The sequence below is a fragment of the Hyperolius riggenbachi genome, chromosome 2, assembly GCF_040937935.1.
Source record: "Hyperolius riggenbachi isolate aHypRig1 chromosome 2, aHypRig1.pri, whole genome shotgun sequence".
NCBI lineage: Eukaryota > Metazoa > Chordata > Amphibia > Anura > Hyperoliidae > Hyperolius > Hyperolius riggenbachi.
The window spans coordinates 443788026-443805472 of NC_090647.1; the positions used below are offsets into that span (position 1 = coordinate 443788026).

At 44.6% G+C, this 17447-nt stretch overlaps 1 protein-coding gene across 1 annotated transcript in view; it reads left to right on the forward strand.

The window, feature by feature from the left end:
* The window catches only part of PHEX (phosphate regulating endopeptidase X-linked), a 297029-nt gene that overhangs the window by 23746 nt on the left and 255836 nt on the right, over nucleotides 1–17447 (forward strand). Inside the window, exon 2 of the mRNA XM_068270021.1 lies at nucleotides 3315–3380. Within this exon, the coding sequence (XP_068126122.1) occupies nucleotides 3315–3380 (66 nt within the window). The remainder of the gene's footprint in view (nucleotides 1–3314; nucleotides 3381–17447) is intronic.

Below are 17447 nucleotides of genomic sequence, written 5' to 3' on the forward strand. Positions count from 1 at the left end.
AACTTGACAGACTATGCATGTGATATACTTATTTCTGTCACAAGCGTTCATAGTAGTCAATTGTCCCTTGTCTACAGGAACTGCCCCACATTTAACCAACTTGTTTATTTCTATTCCTGGAAGACTTTCTAATTTTAAACACCAAGGGATAAAACTTCTGTTATGTGCATGAGATTAAAGAAGAAAAAAGCACACAAGCTGATTACATACCCCATACAGAGGTGTAATTGTGCACGTTTATGACAGTTGAACCTTCTATCTTGCCAGCTGGTGGCCACCAAGCACGTTTCAGCTACAGTGTAAAGTAGTTGGATGGCAGCGTTTGTTCCCCACACGTCATGTCAGCTTCAGACTAGCGGTGTGGTTACTAGGCCGTTAAAACAAACTGCATAGCTCCCAACTGTCCCTCTTTTGGAGTGTACAGTCAAAAATGGCGTGGGGAAAAAATGGCACACAGTGATAAATCTTTTAAAACGGTATTTATAGTTTTAAGGATATGCAGTAACTTTAAAACGTTATTTATCGTTGGTCTGACTCCCGCCCCTCATGTCCCCAGCTTCATGTCTTCTGCCTCCCCTGCCCCCCTCGCACGTCCAATTTTGTCCCCCAGTGATTTCACCTCTGCCCCGGCCTGCAGTGTAATGCTACAACAGTCCTACCCACGCAGATCTTACGAACAGCTGGTGGTGGATGTATCTGCTCGCTGCCGCTGGAGACTTTCTGATCCACCAATCACGCTGGGGCCCTGCTCCAGAACTGCCATTCACCTCTGCTCATTTCTCTGCTCCGTCCGCTAATTGGATGCCATGGTCTCGGAGGCGGGAGCATTGGGTCCAATTAGCAGACGAAGCAGGGAAGTACTCCTAGCAGGAAATAGGGGGCAAAGGAGCTGGACAGGAGACTGTCCAGCTCTTCTGTTAGATTATTGTGGACAGGCAAAGAAAGTAAGGAATATTTTTGAGAAGTATTGGAACCTGTTAAAGGAAGACGAGTCATTGAATGCATATTTGGGGGATTTTCCTAGAATCATTTATAGGAGAAGTGCAAATGTGGGACAGATTATAGCACCCACAGTACCTGATCAAATTTCAAAAAATCACATCAAAAGTAATAAATTTAGGAGATGTGGAGATTGTGGAATGTGTGAAGCGGTGGGGGGTATGAGAGTTGTACAGGAGGTCACCTCGTTCCACAATGGTAATGTATTTCAGATAAAGGGGAATTTTTCTTGTTCAACTAAAGGTCTGGTGTACATGATAAGTTGTCCCTGTAGAAAACAATATATAGGGAGAACCAAGAGATCTCTGAAGAAGCGTCTGGGAGAACATCTATATAATATTACTAGAGGATATGAGAAACATCCATTATCAATGCATTACAAAACCTTTCATAGTTGTTCTGTACAAGGCTCATCCTTTTGTGGTCTGGAGAAGGTGGAGAGGGATTGGAGAGGAGGAGACTATATTAAAAAACTATCAAGGACTGAGTCAGCCTGGATCTATAAGTTGGACACCATGACCCCAAAGGGTCTTAATTGTGATTTTGAAATTTATGCCTTTTTGAGTTGACCCTTTTTTTTAGATTTTTTTATAATCTGATTTTTTTATTATAATCTTATTTTAATTGCTGTTCAGGATGTTATCTTAGATATGTAGGCTGACATTGTGGAGCAGCATATAATTTTATTTTAATTTCTCTAAATTGGGAATTAGCTAAGTTGTTTGGCAGCAACAGCGCTAGTATATGTTCTATTCTAAAGATGCACGCAGCTGAGGAGGAAAGATGGCGTCAGTATGTTTCTATGGTGAAGGGGAGGAGCTTCAGGGAGAGAGGAGCGTTTATAAGTGGCTGGAGATGGCTGGTGGGCAGCTCTGAAGAAGAGGGGCGTACCCCTTGAAACGTAAGCGCCTACACGCTATACGCAAGAGTGACATCACTCAAGGATATCATCTACGCTACGGTGCAGCGCTGTGAACTTTGTCCCGTACAACGGAGAACGAGGGAACGGTTTCTCGGCTTCCTGCCCCGACACCTGACGCGCTGTTAGCCTCTCCACACTCCATGCACTGGCCAGCAGGAGTGAAGGATTGAGGCAGCGCGGAATTCCGAGTACCCGCACGAGAGGAGGGTAAGATCCATGGATATAAGAAGTGTGAATATCTAATCAAGTCATGAGTGGACTATTTATGTAACTATATGCGGTGTGCAACTGCTTGCAATATATCTACACTGCTGCTTACCTCTACTGCTGTCTAACAAACTGCCTATAACGCTGTCTATTACAGCATGTGCTGCTTGCATGAACTTGTGCATTAATCCATCGCTGTAGTACAACACGGATTTGTTCCCTGGACTGCATACACTTTGAGGAATATTTTATGCATGCATATCTTTAGGATTTTTCCAATATATATGTATATTTTTTAAGTGTACACATTTTTTGGTCAGTGGACCTTCTTGACTTTTTTCCGGGATCCCGTTTTTACATACCCAAGTGTGCTCACTGCAGTGAGTTGGAGTGAGTGCTGTGATTGTGGTTGCATGTAATTTAAGGGGACAGGTGCTATTTTAGTCTAAAGTCTTGTGGTACCATTGATTTTTATTGCAAAACAATAAAATTGGTTTATATTTTCTCTAGCGCTGTGGACATTTTATATAGTTGAACTGTAAAACAGCTTATTTTTCTTATGAAATCTGTATAATTTGCATGACTAGGGAGGTGTTGGGGGCTGATTAGGGGTGTGGCAGGGGAGAGTGTTCCTCTTTCTCATCTCAAAAAGTTGGGAGGTATGCAAACTGCATGATGTCACGTCTGAGCATAGCAATGTCCACGCCCAGATATGACTTGATGGGTGTGCCGCTTCTCCACTGCCCATGCCAAGCGCTTCCAAATGGTTCAAGTGAGCAGCTGACACACTAATGTATGTGAACTGAAAGCATAGCAGCTTTCAGTCAAAATAGATCGTTTTTTTAGGATTTCTTTGGAGTTCTGCTTTAAACAAACTGATTGCTATTAGTTACCGCACTTAGCATATTAGATTGGCTCTTTACACAGCCGTTTCGATTAAGTCCATATGTCTTAAATCAAATTTAAAAAAAAGTATGAAGTAAGCTGATATTGCTCGCACGAGTGAACAGTACAGTGAAAACATCTGTAGGCAATAATCGTGGACCCCTTTTATCGTATCCATGGTGATTACCGTAAAAGGAAATGTTCTTTGCAAAAAGCAGGTATTGGTATTTTACAGAATGCAGCTCTTTTATGAATGTCATCTCACTGATAAGTAATGCAAATCTCTCTCTTTTTTCAACAGTAACTCAAGGACTTATTAATTTCCGCAAGGAACACTTTTGTTTGACTCCAGAATGCATAGAAGCTGGTAAGATTGAACAGAAGATATACATAATCTTTTGATAAATGTGGACCAGGCCCCACTGTAATTCCTTAATTTCCTATGTGGCTTTTATGGACTTTTTATAGGCAAAGAGAAGCAATGCTTTAATATGTCCTCTCTTTCTTCCATGTCTACACACAAAGCCTTCTCAGCCGCGCACTTTACAGGAATGTTCATTTCTGTTACTGATCACCCTGTTAGGATGGATAAGGCATTATGTTATGTTATGAGTAGTGGTTCTCACACTTTTTTGGGTGTGGGCGCCCTTAGTGGCTTTGTATAATTTTAAGGGCAACCCTCGGCACAAAAACAACTACCGAAATGCCGTTATGACCCTTGTAAGGCAGCACCCCCATCTTTAAGTAGCTAGTGATGGTTATTAGGCAGCACCCCCCCCCCCCCCACTCCACATAGTCAATGACTGTCTTCCACCCCCTTCCCCCAGCAGCAACCCCCCTCCAAATAGTCAATGAGCCCCACATTAGGCAGCATTACCCCCTCCAAATAGTCTGTGACCCCCCCCATTATGCAGTACCCCCTGAATTAACGTAAGGATAAAGAGTATTTTGTATCACACATAGACATTTGCCCACATTGGGGAGTGCATTTAGCAACACCCTCTTTAACTATGCAACATAACCTAAACAACCATTCCAGATTGTAAATGACCCCCATCAGCAGGACAAAGAGTGCCAAGGTACACTGATCTGTGTGCCTTGGCACTCCGATTCCTCTGTTGTCCAACTTTAATCATGGCTGCCGGGACTGAGACTGGACAAGAAACCAGCGTTAGCGATGTGGTGCGTCAAGCCCGACGCACTGCATAGCACCGTCAAAAACAGGCCTTCAAGGAACACCATGCTAATGCGCAGTGTTCCCTGTCTGGCCACTGGCCAAGTAGGAAGGGACGTGTGTCTGATGTGCATTTGCCGTCACTTCCTGCTTCAAGTATGCGGAAGTGTTCGAAACCGTATTGTTAAAATACGCTTTTACGCATGGGTGCACCGCAACGTCGTGTCTGTGATTTTTTTGAAAATCTACGTGTCTCCATAGACAAACATGACTTCCAGTCCGACGCAGATCGCCGCAACTCAATGTATCGCCGCAGCGTTAACGTAGTTTTGGCCCTGCGTCGTGCATGTGGCAAAAACTTCACTTCCGTCGTGTTGTGCAGTAACGTCACAGTCTAAAAGTCTCCATAGACTTTCATTGCCCAGCGGTGGTGTGCGGTAAAAATACTGCACCGCCTCAGTGTGAAAGGGCCCTAGAGGTTAGGTTGGTGCTTAATGCAACTGCATTGAATATTAACGTGCGGTTGCATTACCTGATGGCAATGCACATAAAATGGGGATGAACGCTGAGGCACCCCAGGAGGTACTTGAGGCACAGTTTGAGAACCCCTGCTTTAGAGAAACATCCAAACAAAATAGACTAAATAACATTATTGGTCAAACATCTCCTCTAGGATTGTTTTCTATTGTAAGCGATTTTCATTGCAATCACGTTTTGCTAATCTCAAGGTCACTTTTTTTTAGTATTGGAATCATGGTGCTCTTTTTTCACTAATGTGACATGATTCTTATGAAATTGCAGCATATGTGCTCCCAGTATAGATAGCCAGGAATAGGTGCCTCCGGTATAGGTAGCTAGGCATAGGTGCTCCCACTATAGGTAGCCATGAACAGGTGCCTCCAGTATAGGTAGCCAGGCATAGGCACAGCAGCGAGGGAGAGCAGGGACAGAGCAGTAACAACTCATCTTCCGGGTTCCAAACTGCCTCTATCTTCTTCTTCCCAAGCGTCTGTTGCGTTGGTAAGAGCACCCCCTGTGATGACATAACTGCATGTCATTACAGGAGGCGCTGTTAACAATACGACAGACGCCTACAAGGAAGAAGATAGAAACTGCAGTGGATTCGGGAAGGTGAGTTGTTAAGCTCTACACCCGCTCTCCCCCGCAGCTGCGCCCTGGGCGTTCACCCCGTCCATCCGCCCCTAAAAATGGGGCTGCTTCAGACTACTCCAGATTAGAGTTGGGCCGAACCTCCGATTTTAGGTTCGCGAACCGGGTTCGCGAACTTTCGCGGAAGGTTCGGTTCGCGTTAAAGTTCGCGAACCGCAATAGACTTCAATGGGGATGCGAACTTTGAAAAAAAAAAAAAATTATGCTGGCCACAAAAGTGATGGAAAAGATGTTTCAAGGGGTCTAACACCTGGAGGGGGGCATGGCGGAGTGGGATACACGCCAAAAGTCACCGGGAAAAATCTGGATTTGACGCAAAGCAGCGTTTTAAGGGCAGAAATCACATTGAATGCTAAATGACAGGCCTAAAGTGCTTTAAAACATCTTGCATGTGTATACATCAATCAGGGAGTGTAATTAAGGTACTGCTTCACACTGACACACCAAACTCCACTGAACAGAACAGGTATGCAGTGGCGGGTTCACTGAACAGAACAGGTATGCAGTGGCGGGTCCACTGAACAGGTATACAGTGGCGGGTCCACTGAACAGAACAGGTATGCAGTGGCGGGTTCACTAAACAGGTATACAGTGGCGGGTCCACTGAACAGAACAGGTATGCAGTGGTGGGTTCACAGAACAGGTATGCAGTGGCAGGATCAATGAACAGGTATGCAGTGGCAGGATCACTGAACAGGTATGCAGTGGCAGGATCAATGAACAGGTATGCAGTGGCAGGATCAATGAACAGGTATGCAGTGGCAGGATCAATGAACAGGTATGCAGTGGCAGGATCAATGAACAGGTATGCAGTGGCAGGATCAATGAACAGGTATGCAGTGGCAGGATCAATGAACAGGTATGCAGTGGCAGGATCACTGAACAGGTATGCAGTGGCAGGATCAATGAACAGGTATGCAGTGGCAGGATCAATGAACAGGTATGCAGTGGCAGGATCAATGAACAGGTATGCAGTGGCAGGATCAATGAACAGGTATGCAGCCAGGGACAAGCTAAGGCTAACTAATCTTTCCCTATGAGAGACTGCAGTAGCTCGCCCTACTCTAACTAATGCAGGCACACGAGTGGCCACGGCCGCCGCTGCCTGCCTATATAAGGGGGGGTGGGGCTCCAGGGGCTAGTGTAGCCTAATTGGCTACACTGGGCCTGCTGACTGTGATGTAGAGGGTCAAAGTTGACCCTCAGTGCATTATGGGGCGAACCGCAATGGGGCGAACTTTTCCGCAATAAAGTTCGCGTGCGGTACCCGCACGCGAACCACCTAGGTTCGCGCGAACCAGGTTCGCCGGCGAACCGTTCGGCCCAACTCTACTCCAGATACCTCCCAATGTTGTTTTTAAATGGTTTTATTCTGGAATCATGTTATGAAGTAAAGTACAGTAGGGGGGATTTCAGCTGTCCAGAATCCCCCCTCAGACCAGGGCCGGTGCAGTGTCTGGGGACAAGCACAAGTTGAGACACCAGAATATCTGCGAAAAAGAGAGAACACCAAGAGTCCAATATAGTGTAGTATGTACTGGTAATGTATAAAATGGAAGAGTAATAATATTAATTTAATACTCACAAACCAGGGTTACCAAGTAGGCAACCACTGTCAAAGCAGGTGAGGAGATTATCCTGACCCCACTCAGGATTAAAAAGTCACTCTCTGTAGTAGAAGAAGGAAGGGTACAACCCTCCACCAAGGGTGGATTTGATGTAGATAATAGGATAACAGAGGCGCCGACAGGATAAAAAAAAACACTAAAATAACTTAAAAACCTATCTTGGTAATAGAGGAGGCGGTGGTGGACTCACCTCCTCCAAGCAGAACACATGACTGTGGATTTTCAGTCAAAACAATTTTATTGGATACTCCAAATAAAGTGCAACGCGTTTCGTGGGATACAAACCCACTTCATCAGGCAATAACAGAGGCGTTCAGTGTTGATTATACTGGCAGATGCTATTTACTCCTATCTGTTATCCTATTATCTACCAGAATATCTGCAGGCATCCTGCAGCTCACAGCACTGCCCCCTTTTTTCCCTGCAACAGTTGAATTTGGATGGAGCAGCAGTGTGCGTACAGAGCATGGAGCAGCTCTGGGGGTATGAGCACAGCCCTGTGCCCTGCTGTGTGGATGCTTCACTTTCCCCTTCATTACCAATGTCGGCTGTCCTCATTATTATCTGTAGCTGATACTGCTAAACTGCTGATACAATTTTCTAAGATGACGATTCTGCTAATCATAAAAATGGGTGGGGGGGGGGAGAAGAGTATAGCCATTCAGAATATCTAAAGATTCTTTATTTTTCCCCCAGATGCATAGGAACAAAATAAATAGTGGAGTAAGAGTAAATCTGTGTGGCAGGAAGGAATTCTACCTTGGTGGAGCTGCTCAGAGCTAAGTAATGAGCTATTCTCCAATGGAAACAGATGTTGATGTTGTATAAATATTTTTAATTCTATCAGCAGCAGAGGAGGAAAATTTGGTCTGCTGAGGACTTTCTGCAGGATACTCTGGAGCTGCTTAAATATTCCCTTTTCATTTGAAATAAATTGAATTTGTCACGGTCCCATGGATATGCAGATGTGAGAATCTCGCTTCTTGCAATCCTAAGGATTGGATTTGCATATGTCTGAACATAAATATAACAATGCCAATAGAATTAGGGCCGCATTGTACCCGCTTGTAATACAGTCCACTATAGGAGCTTTGCCGGAAGTGGCTATGGATTACATTTAGCATCGCTCTGCCCCATTCATTTTCTCTTCCATAGAAATGGTAATTTTTTTTTCTCTGCAGGCCAAAAATCAAAGATATGAGGTTTGGTGGGCTATTCTTTATTTTGTAGCACTGAGGTCTGCATTGGAGCTACAGTGAAATACAAATTCGCATTACTGTGGTCAGGGTTGTGATGATAGCCCCTATGAATGCTGATAGTGTGGGGTGGCTAGTGGCAGCACAGGACCAGGTACATGCATCAGCGCTGCGTAATATGTTGGCGCTTTATAAATACAATAAATAAATAATAAATAAATGCATCTCATTCATTTAACTGGTTCTCATTCCACGGTTTTTACACCTTAAAGAGACTCTGTAACAAAATTTTGAGCCTTATTTCTTCTATTCTATAAGTTCCTATACCTGTTCTGATGTGGTCTGTCTTACTGCAACCTTTTCTAATTGCACTGTCTCTGTAATAAATCTTATCTCCATTCCTCTGTCGTGTCTGTTGGGCAGAGGCTGGAATGTGTGGAATGTGCAGCACTGCTTGTCATTGGCAGAAGCTTTACACACCCCCTCCAAGCTCCGCATGAGTCACACAGTAAGCTGTTCTCAGCCTATCATACTCTGGTTAGAAGCCAGGTCATTTGTTTGTAAACACTGCCTAAAACTGTTAATTACAAGCCAGGATTGCAGCAGCGAGTGGCAGAAACAACATAGAGGGGCACAGGAGAAAATAAGGAATAGAATGGTATGCTTTTTTAGTGTAAGAATATTAGAGTACAGATTCTCTTTAAAGTTCCTGACATTTTTGACACTTTAGCTGTGTTGTTTTGATACAGCAGTGACTTTTTAATTATGCCATCTTAGTGATACATGTCTTGTTTTTTTCAGTACTAGGCTTTCTTTGGGTAATATTTTTCTCCCAAAACTATTTTGTTTTATAGTCCCTTTATGGGAAAAAATTAGGCGTAAATGCAGAAAACAAACAATTTTTCATTTTCACCCTTACTAATTTTCACATCACACATCCCATAGTTATACAAATAAATGATTTGGCCCTTCCCGATTAAAATGATACCCCATATGCCACATTTTACTTCTAGCTGAGCATGTGGTGGACCGTTATCCCCAATCTGTGCGTCTGTGGTGATCGAGTGCGTTCACTAGGGCGACAATTCAGGGGGCATAGAGCTGTACAGATGCATCACTAGGCAATGGCAGAGTGATACATCTGTAGAGCATAGGGGCCCGAAACTTTCGCCCTTGCGATTGCATCCGATCGCTACTGGCAGCAGTCATTAAACGTTTATAAACAGGGTTAGGTATTGTAGGGGTTAATAATGGATTAATAGGCTAGGTTTGGGATAAAAATAATAGGGAATAAAAAAAAATACTTTTTATTTTATTGGGACTATGTCACTTTTTATTTTCTAACTTTATTGAATGATGGTTGCTAGCTAACACAGCAACAATCATTCACTTGACCATTCACGTGACGCGTGGCGGCAGACAGTGAGAATTAATGCAGGCCATAGATTCTACGTCCTAGAACACACAGGGGGGCTCATTAGGACGTAGAATCTACTTCCTGAAACCTTGATCAGTTAAGGCACATACACACGCCATACCGCCGCAAACGACGGGTCAGTCAGACCCTCTGCTCAGCGGATCGTTCAGAAACAGCCTTATCAGTCTGCCGACAGCGCGTACACACGTGCTACTGTTGGCTGAACGTCCGCACAGCGGGAGGGTCTGACGGACCCGTCGTTTGCGGTGGATATGGCGTGTGTACGTGCCTCTAAAGTGAACCCGAAGTGGGAGTTATATGGAGGCTGACATATTTATTTCCTTCTAAGCAATACCAGTTGCCTAGCTTTCCTGCTGATCCTCTGCCTCTAAAACATTCAGCCATAGACCCTGAACAAGCATGCAGCAGATCTGATGTTTTTGACAATATTGTCAGAACTGCCTGCTTGTTTCTGGTGTACTTCAGACACTACTGCAGCCAAATAGATCAGCAGGGCTGCCAGGCAAATAGCATTGCTTAAAAGGAAATAAATAGGGCAGCCTTCATATCACTCTCACCTCGGGTTCACTTTAAAGGACACCTGAAGAGGGCTATGAATCACATACCTGAAACAAGCATGCAACAAATCTAGTCAGATTTCAATCAGAACACCCGATTTGTTTGCTTTTTCAGGGTGTTTGCCTTATACTGCAAATAGCAAATGCAATGCAATTTTTCTGTAATTGCGTTTGCGATTTTTCTCCAGATGCCAGGAACGCAGAGAGATGCAGCATGCAGTACATTTGTGATTGACCAAAATCAGATCACAGTGGTATAAAAGGGTTCACGTGAGTCTTCAAACTTGGAAGATGTCCTTGAGTTTTGCAATTTGCATGCAAGTGCATGCAATGAAACTGATCGCAAAATGCAGCAATTCTCTTCTAGTGTAAAATAATTTTGTTAGTAAGGACTCTAATTTTAGGTGGTAGATTGCTAGGGCATGAAGAGGGAACATGTATTGACTTCTTATTGGCTTATAACATGATCAGTATAAGCAGTACATGTTCCAGTAAGCCAACCAGTCCTTTTCTGTATGCCTGAAGTCTGTCATAGTTTAGTCAGTCCGAGATGAATGATCCACTTCAGGAACCTTGACTCTTACACACTGCAATAAGGTGAGTTTCTGGATCATCTGTATTCCAGAGTAATGTTGCAATGGCTGCAATTAAGTACAGTTAGTGCTTTAATGTCAGTTTTGGAAATTCTTGGCTGGCTGCAGGGGAAAAAGGAAAAAAAAAATGTTTTCACATACGCACCCGTTTAAAGAGATAAGGCCCGGTTCACATTTGCGTTATTTTGCGGACCGAAGCCGGACTGCAAAGTCCGCAAACAGAACGGATGATTAAGGGTCCATTGTAAATCAATGGAGCCGTGCGCAGTCGTCCATTCCTCCGGATCCGGATGCGGTCTGCGGTCCGGCCTGCGGTCCGGAATTTTCCAACCTGCTCCAATTTTCCGGACCGGTTCTCCGTCCACCGCCGCCGGACCGATCCGGACAAGAAATCCAGCACAACAGGAACTGATGGGAAACGGAAGTGCACAACACACTTCCGGATGTAAACCGGACGTCCTACCCCACTTCCTGTGGGGTTCTCTATGGCGCAGGCGGCCATGCCACTGCCACCAATCAGATCAGACCCTAACCTGCCTCTTACGGGTATCTGATCACCCGCACCCTCAGATCGCCCGCAGACCCACCGTCAGATCACATCCAAAGTGCATTGTTTACATCTGTTCTGCCATCTAATCACCCACTGATCACCCATCAAGCACCCATCAATCACCCCCTGTCACCGCTACCAATCAGATCAGACCCCTATCTGCCCCTAGGGCACCCAATCACCCACCCACACACTCAGAACACCCTTAGACCCCCCCAGACCTCCCCCCTGTGTACTGTATACATCTATCTTCCCCTGTAATCACCTGTCAATCACCTGTCAATCACCTGTCAATCACCCATCAATCACCCGTCAATCACCCCCTGTCACTGCCTCCCATCAGATCAGACCCTAGCCTGCCTCTTACGGGCATCTGATCACCCACCCACACCATCAGATCGCCCGCAGACCCACCCTCAGATCACCTCCAAAGCACATTGTTTACATCTGTTCTGCCATCGAATCACCCACTGATCACCCATCAATCACCCATCAATCACCCCCTGTCACCGCTACCAATCAGATTAGACCCCTATCTGCCCCTAGGGCACCCAATCACCTGCCCACACCCTCAGAACGCCCTCAGACCTCAGCCCTGATCACCTCGTCAGTGCATTGCTTGCATCTATTCCCCCCTCTAATCACATCATGAGACACCCATCAATCACCTCCTGTCACCACCTGTCACCCCCTAGCACACCTACCCATCAGTTCAGGCCCTAATTTGCCCCATGTGGGCTCCTGATCACTCGGCCAAACCCTCAGATCCCCCTCAGACCCCCTTCCGATCACCTCCCCAGTGCATTGATTGCATCTATTTTCCCCTCTAATCACCCCCCGAGACACCCATCAATCACCTCTTGTCACCCCCCTAGCACTCCTATCCATCAGATCAGGCCCAATACAACCTGTCATCTAAGAGGCCACCCTGCTTATGACCGGTTCCACAAAATTCGCCCCCTCATAGACCACCTGTCATCAAAATTTGCAGATGCTTATATCCCTAAACAGTCATTTTGAGGCATTTAGTTTCAAGACTACTCCTCATGGTTTTGGGCCCCTAAAATGCCAGGGCAGTATAGGAACCCCACAAGTGACCCCATTTTAGAAAAAAAGACACCCCAAGGTATTTTGTTCGGTGTATGACGAGTTCATAGAAGATTTTATTTTTTGTCAAAAGTTAGCGGAAATTGATTTTTATTGTTTTTTTCACAAAGTGTCATTTTCCACTAACTTGTGACAAAAAAGAAAACACATTATACTACTTCTCCTGAGTACGGCGATACCACATGTGTGACACGTTTTTGCAGCCTAGGTGTGCTAAGGGGCCCAACGTCCTATTCACAGGTCATTTTGAGACATTTGGTTTCTAGACTACTCCTCACGGTTTAGGGCCCCTAAAATGTCAGGGCAGTGTAGGAACCCCACAAGTGACCCCATTTTAGAAAGAAGACACCCCAAGGTATTCCGTTAGTAGTATGGTGAGTTCATAGAAGTTTTTTTTTTTGTCAAAAGTTAGTGGAAAATGACACTTTGTGAAAAAAAAAATCAATTTCGCTAACTTGTCACAAAAAATAAAATCTTCTATGAACTCACCATACTACTAACGGAATACCTTGGGGTGTCTTATTTCTAAAATGGGGTCACTTGTGGGGTTTCTATACTGCCCTGGCATTTTAGGGGCCCTAAACCATGAGGATTAGTCTAGAAACCAAATGCCTCAAAATGACCTGTGAAATCCTAAAGGTACTCATAGGACGTTGGGCCCCTTAGCGCAGTTAGGCTGCAAAAAAGTGCCACACATGTGGTATCGCCGTACTCAGGAGAAGTAGTATAATGTGTTTTGTGGTGTATTACACATACCCATACTGGGTGGGAGAAATATCTCTGTAAATAGACAATTGTGTGTAAAAAAAAATCAATAAATTGTCAATTTACAGAGATATTTCTCCCACCCAGCATGGGTATATGTAAAAATACACCACAAAACACATTATACTACTTCTCCTGAGTACGGAGGTACCACATGTGTGGCACTTTTTTGCACCCTAACTGCACTAAGGGGTCCAAAGTCCAATGAGTACCTTTAGGATTTCACAGGTCATTTTGAGAAATTTGGTTTCAAGACTCCTCCTCACGGTTTAGGGCCCCTAAAATGCCAAGGCAGTATAGGAACCCCACAAGTCACCCCATTTTAGAAAGAAGACACCCCAAGGTATTCCGTTAGGGGTATGGTGAGTTCATAGAAGATTTTTTTTTTGTCACAAGTTAGCGGAAATTGATTTTTTTTTTCACAAAGTGTCATTTTCCACTAACTTGTGACAAAAAAAAAAAAAACTTCTATGAACTCACCATACTACTAACGGAATACCTTGGGGTGTCTTCTTTCTAAAATGGGGTCACTTGTGGGGTTCCTTGATTTTTATTGTTTTTTTTTCACAAAGTGTCAATTTCCGCTAACTTGTGACAAAAAAAAAAATCTTCTATGAACTCACCATACTACTAACGGAATACCTAGTGGTTTTGTCTTTCTAAAATGGGGTCACTTGTGGGGTTCCTAAACTGCCCTGGCATTTTAGGGGCCCTAAACTGTCAGGAGTAGTCTTGAAACCACATGTCTCAAAACAACCTGTGAAATCCTAAAGGTACTCATTGGACTTTGGGCCCCTTAGTGCAGTTAGGGTGCAAAAAGTGCCACACATATGGTATCGCTGTACTCAGGAGAAGTACTATAATGTGTTTTGGGGTGTATTTTTACACATACCCATGCTCGGTGGGAGAAATCTCTCTGTAAATGAACAATTGTGTGTAAAAAAAATCAAAAGATTGTCATTTACAGAGATATTTCTCCCACCCAGCATGGGTATGTGTAAAAATACACCCCAAAACACATTATACTACCTCTCTTGAGCACGGCAATACCACATGTGTGGCACTTTTTTGCAGCCTAACTGTGCTAAGGGGCCCAAAGTCCAATGAGCACCTTAAGGCTTTACAGGGGTGCTTACAATTTAGCCCCCCCAAAATGCCAGGACAGTAAACACACCCCACAAATGACCCCATTTTGGAAAGTAGACACTTCAAGGTATTCAGAGAGGGGCATGGTGAGTCCGTGGCAGATTTCATTTTTTTTGTCACAAGTTAACAGAAATGGAAACTTTTTTTTTTGTCTCAAAGTGTCATTTTCCGCTAACTTGTGACAAAAATAAAATCTTCTATGAACTCACCATGCCTCTCAGTGAATACTTTGGGATGTCTTCTTTCCAAAATGGTGTCATTTGGGGGGTATTTATACTATCCTGGAATTTTAGCACCACATGAAACATGACAGGTGCTCAGAAAAGTCGGAGATGCTTCAAAATGGGAAAATTTTTTCACCATAGTTTGTAAACGCTATATTTTACCCAAACCAATAAATATACACTGAATGTTTTTTTTTTTTTATCAAAGACATGAAGCACAATACATTTGGACAAAAATGTATACAGAAATTTTACTTTATTTGAAAAATGTCAGCACAGAAAGTAAAAAAAAATCATTTTTTTGACAAAATTCATGTCTTTTTTGATGAATATAATAAAATTAAAAATCACAGCAGCAATCAAATAGCACCAAAAGAAAGCTGTATTAGTGACAAGAAAAGGAGGGAAAATTCACTTAGATTGTAGGTTGTATGACCGAGCAATAAACCGTGAAAGCTGCAGTGGTCTGAATGGAAAAAAGGCTCTGGTCCTTAAGGGGTAGAAAGACTGTGGTCCTCAAGTGGTTAAAATAGGCTTTACAGAGACACTGAAGTGTCTTTTTTTTACCTTATTTTCGTAAGCAGCCAGCTTCAGCATTAAATTCCAAGCACATTTGCCACACTCCCGCGGCAGAACAAGTTATTTATGCCCAAGAAATAGCCCAGCAAAGTTCCACAGGTCCTCCTGGAAGAGTCAGAGCTGTGTGCAGTAGCTCTGCCTTTTCTCCAGCCGATCTCCACCTCTCCCCGCCCCTCTCAGTGAAAGAAGACTAAGAGGGGCGGGGAGTGGCGGGGATTGGCAGAGATTGACTAGAGAATAGGGGAAGCTTAGCTACTGTGCACAGCTCTGTCTATCCCGGGCAGCAAAATCTGCGACTTGAAAAGTCGTGGAACTTCGCTGAAATTTGAAAATAAGGTAAAAAAAAGACACTTCAGTGTCTCTTTAAAGTCTTTATGATCCCACTGAAAAAAAGCATAATCCCAGTAGAAATGGCTGGAACCTTCGATTTTGGGTTCGCGAACCGCGAAAGTGAACTTGCGAAAAAGTTCGCGAACCGGGGAACATCGCAAACCGCAATAGAATTCAATGGGCAGATAAACTTGAACAACTACAAACACTGTTTCTGGCCACAAAAGTGATGGAAAAGATGTTTCAAGGGGTCTAACACATGGAGGGGGGCATGGCGGAGTGGGGTACATGCCAAAAGTCCCGGGGAAAATTACGGATTTGACGCAGAGCAGGGTTATAATCCCTAAAAGGCAGAAATCACATTGCATTCCTAAATTGGAGGCCTAAAGTGCTTGAAAACATCTTGCATGTGTAGACATGGATCAGGTAGTGTAAGTAGTGTACTGCTTCACACTGACAGACCAAACTCACTGTGTAACGCACCGCAAACAGATGGCTGTGCTGGTGCGCACGTTGGCGAGAGTGCAGGTGATGGCGGCTTTCCAGCCCATATGGTCGGGCTGAGGTAGATCAATGACAGACCAACAGTGACTGTCCAGCTGATCGAATATGGTCTGTCCACAATGAAGCAACAACCTTATTATCTTGGGTGTGCCCCCCCAACACACTTATATAGCCAGTCATTGCTTCATTGTGATACACAAGCCCCTTCACCGCGGCAAGGTAATGATCACGAAGGTGATTTGACACATGTACATGCCTTTTGTTTTGTTGTTGCAGCCGCAGTGCAGCCAGAAAAATTAGTCATGTACATGCACCAGAAAAATTATTATTTTTGTTAGCAGCTGCTGCTAGCAGCGGCCTTAAATATTCAGAAATCCACCTGGAGTCCTGGACCCTGCTGGTGGTGGCGGAGAAGGCAGTCAAGCAGCCTGCAGGCAGACATGCTGTGTGGGGACTGATTTAGTCTTCGGTCGGGCAGTAGCCCTCCGGGATCCATGCCTCATTCATTTTGATAAAGGTGATGTACTGAACACTTTTTTGACCTAGGCGACTTCTCTTCTCACTGACAATGCCTCCAGCTGCGCTGAAGGTCCTTTCTGACAGGACGCTTGAGGCAGGGCAAGCCAGAAGTTGGATGGCAAATTGTGACAGCTCTGGCCACAGGTCAAGCCTGTGCACCCAGTAGTCCAGGAGTTCATCGCTGCTCAGAGTGTCTATATCTGCACTTAAGGCCAGGTAGTTGGCTACCTGCTGGTCAAGGCATTAGAGGAGGGTGGATCCGGAAGGGCTAAGGCGAGGCATTGGAGTAAAGAATGTCCGCATGTCTGACATCACCATGAGATCGCTAGAGTGTCCTATCCTTGCCTGGGTGGACATGGGAGGAGGAGGAAGATTACTGGCAGTGGCACCTTTATTCCGTTGTGCTGTGACATCACCCTTAAATGCACTGTAAAGCATACTTGCTACTTGTTGTGCAAGTGCTGCATCCTTTCTGGAAATTTCGTAACATCTACGCCACTTTGTGCTTATACCGAGGGTCTAGTAGCGTTGCCACCAAGTACAGGTCATTCCCCTTGAGTTTTTTTTTATACGGGGTCCCTCAACAGACTGGACAGCATGGAAGACCCCATCTGCACAAAGTCGGATGCCGACCTACTATCCATCTCCTCTTGCTCTTTCTCAGTGATGTCAGGTATGTTCTCCTCCTCTCCCCAGCCACGAACAATACCAAGGGAAAGGTGAGCAACACAAGCCTCCTGCGATGCCTGCTGCGGTTGTTCTTCCGCCTCCTCCTCAAAGCCACCTTCCTCCTCTGACTCCTCTTCCCCAGACGACTCCTCCTCCTCTTTCCTCTGTGATGCCGCAGGTGTTGATGATGCCACAGGTGATGTTTCCAACAAATCTTCCTCCTCTTCCTGCTCACGCTCCTCTACAGCTTGATCCACCACTCTACAAACGGCAAGCTACAGGAAA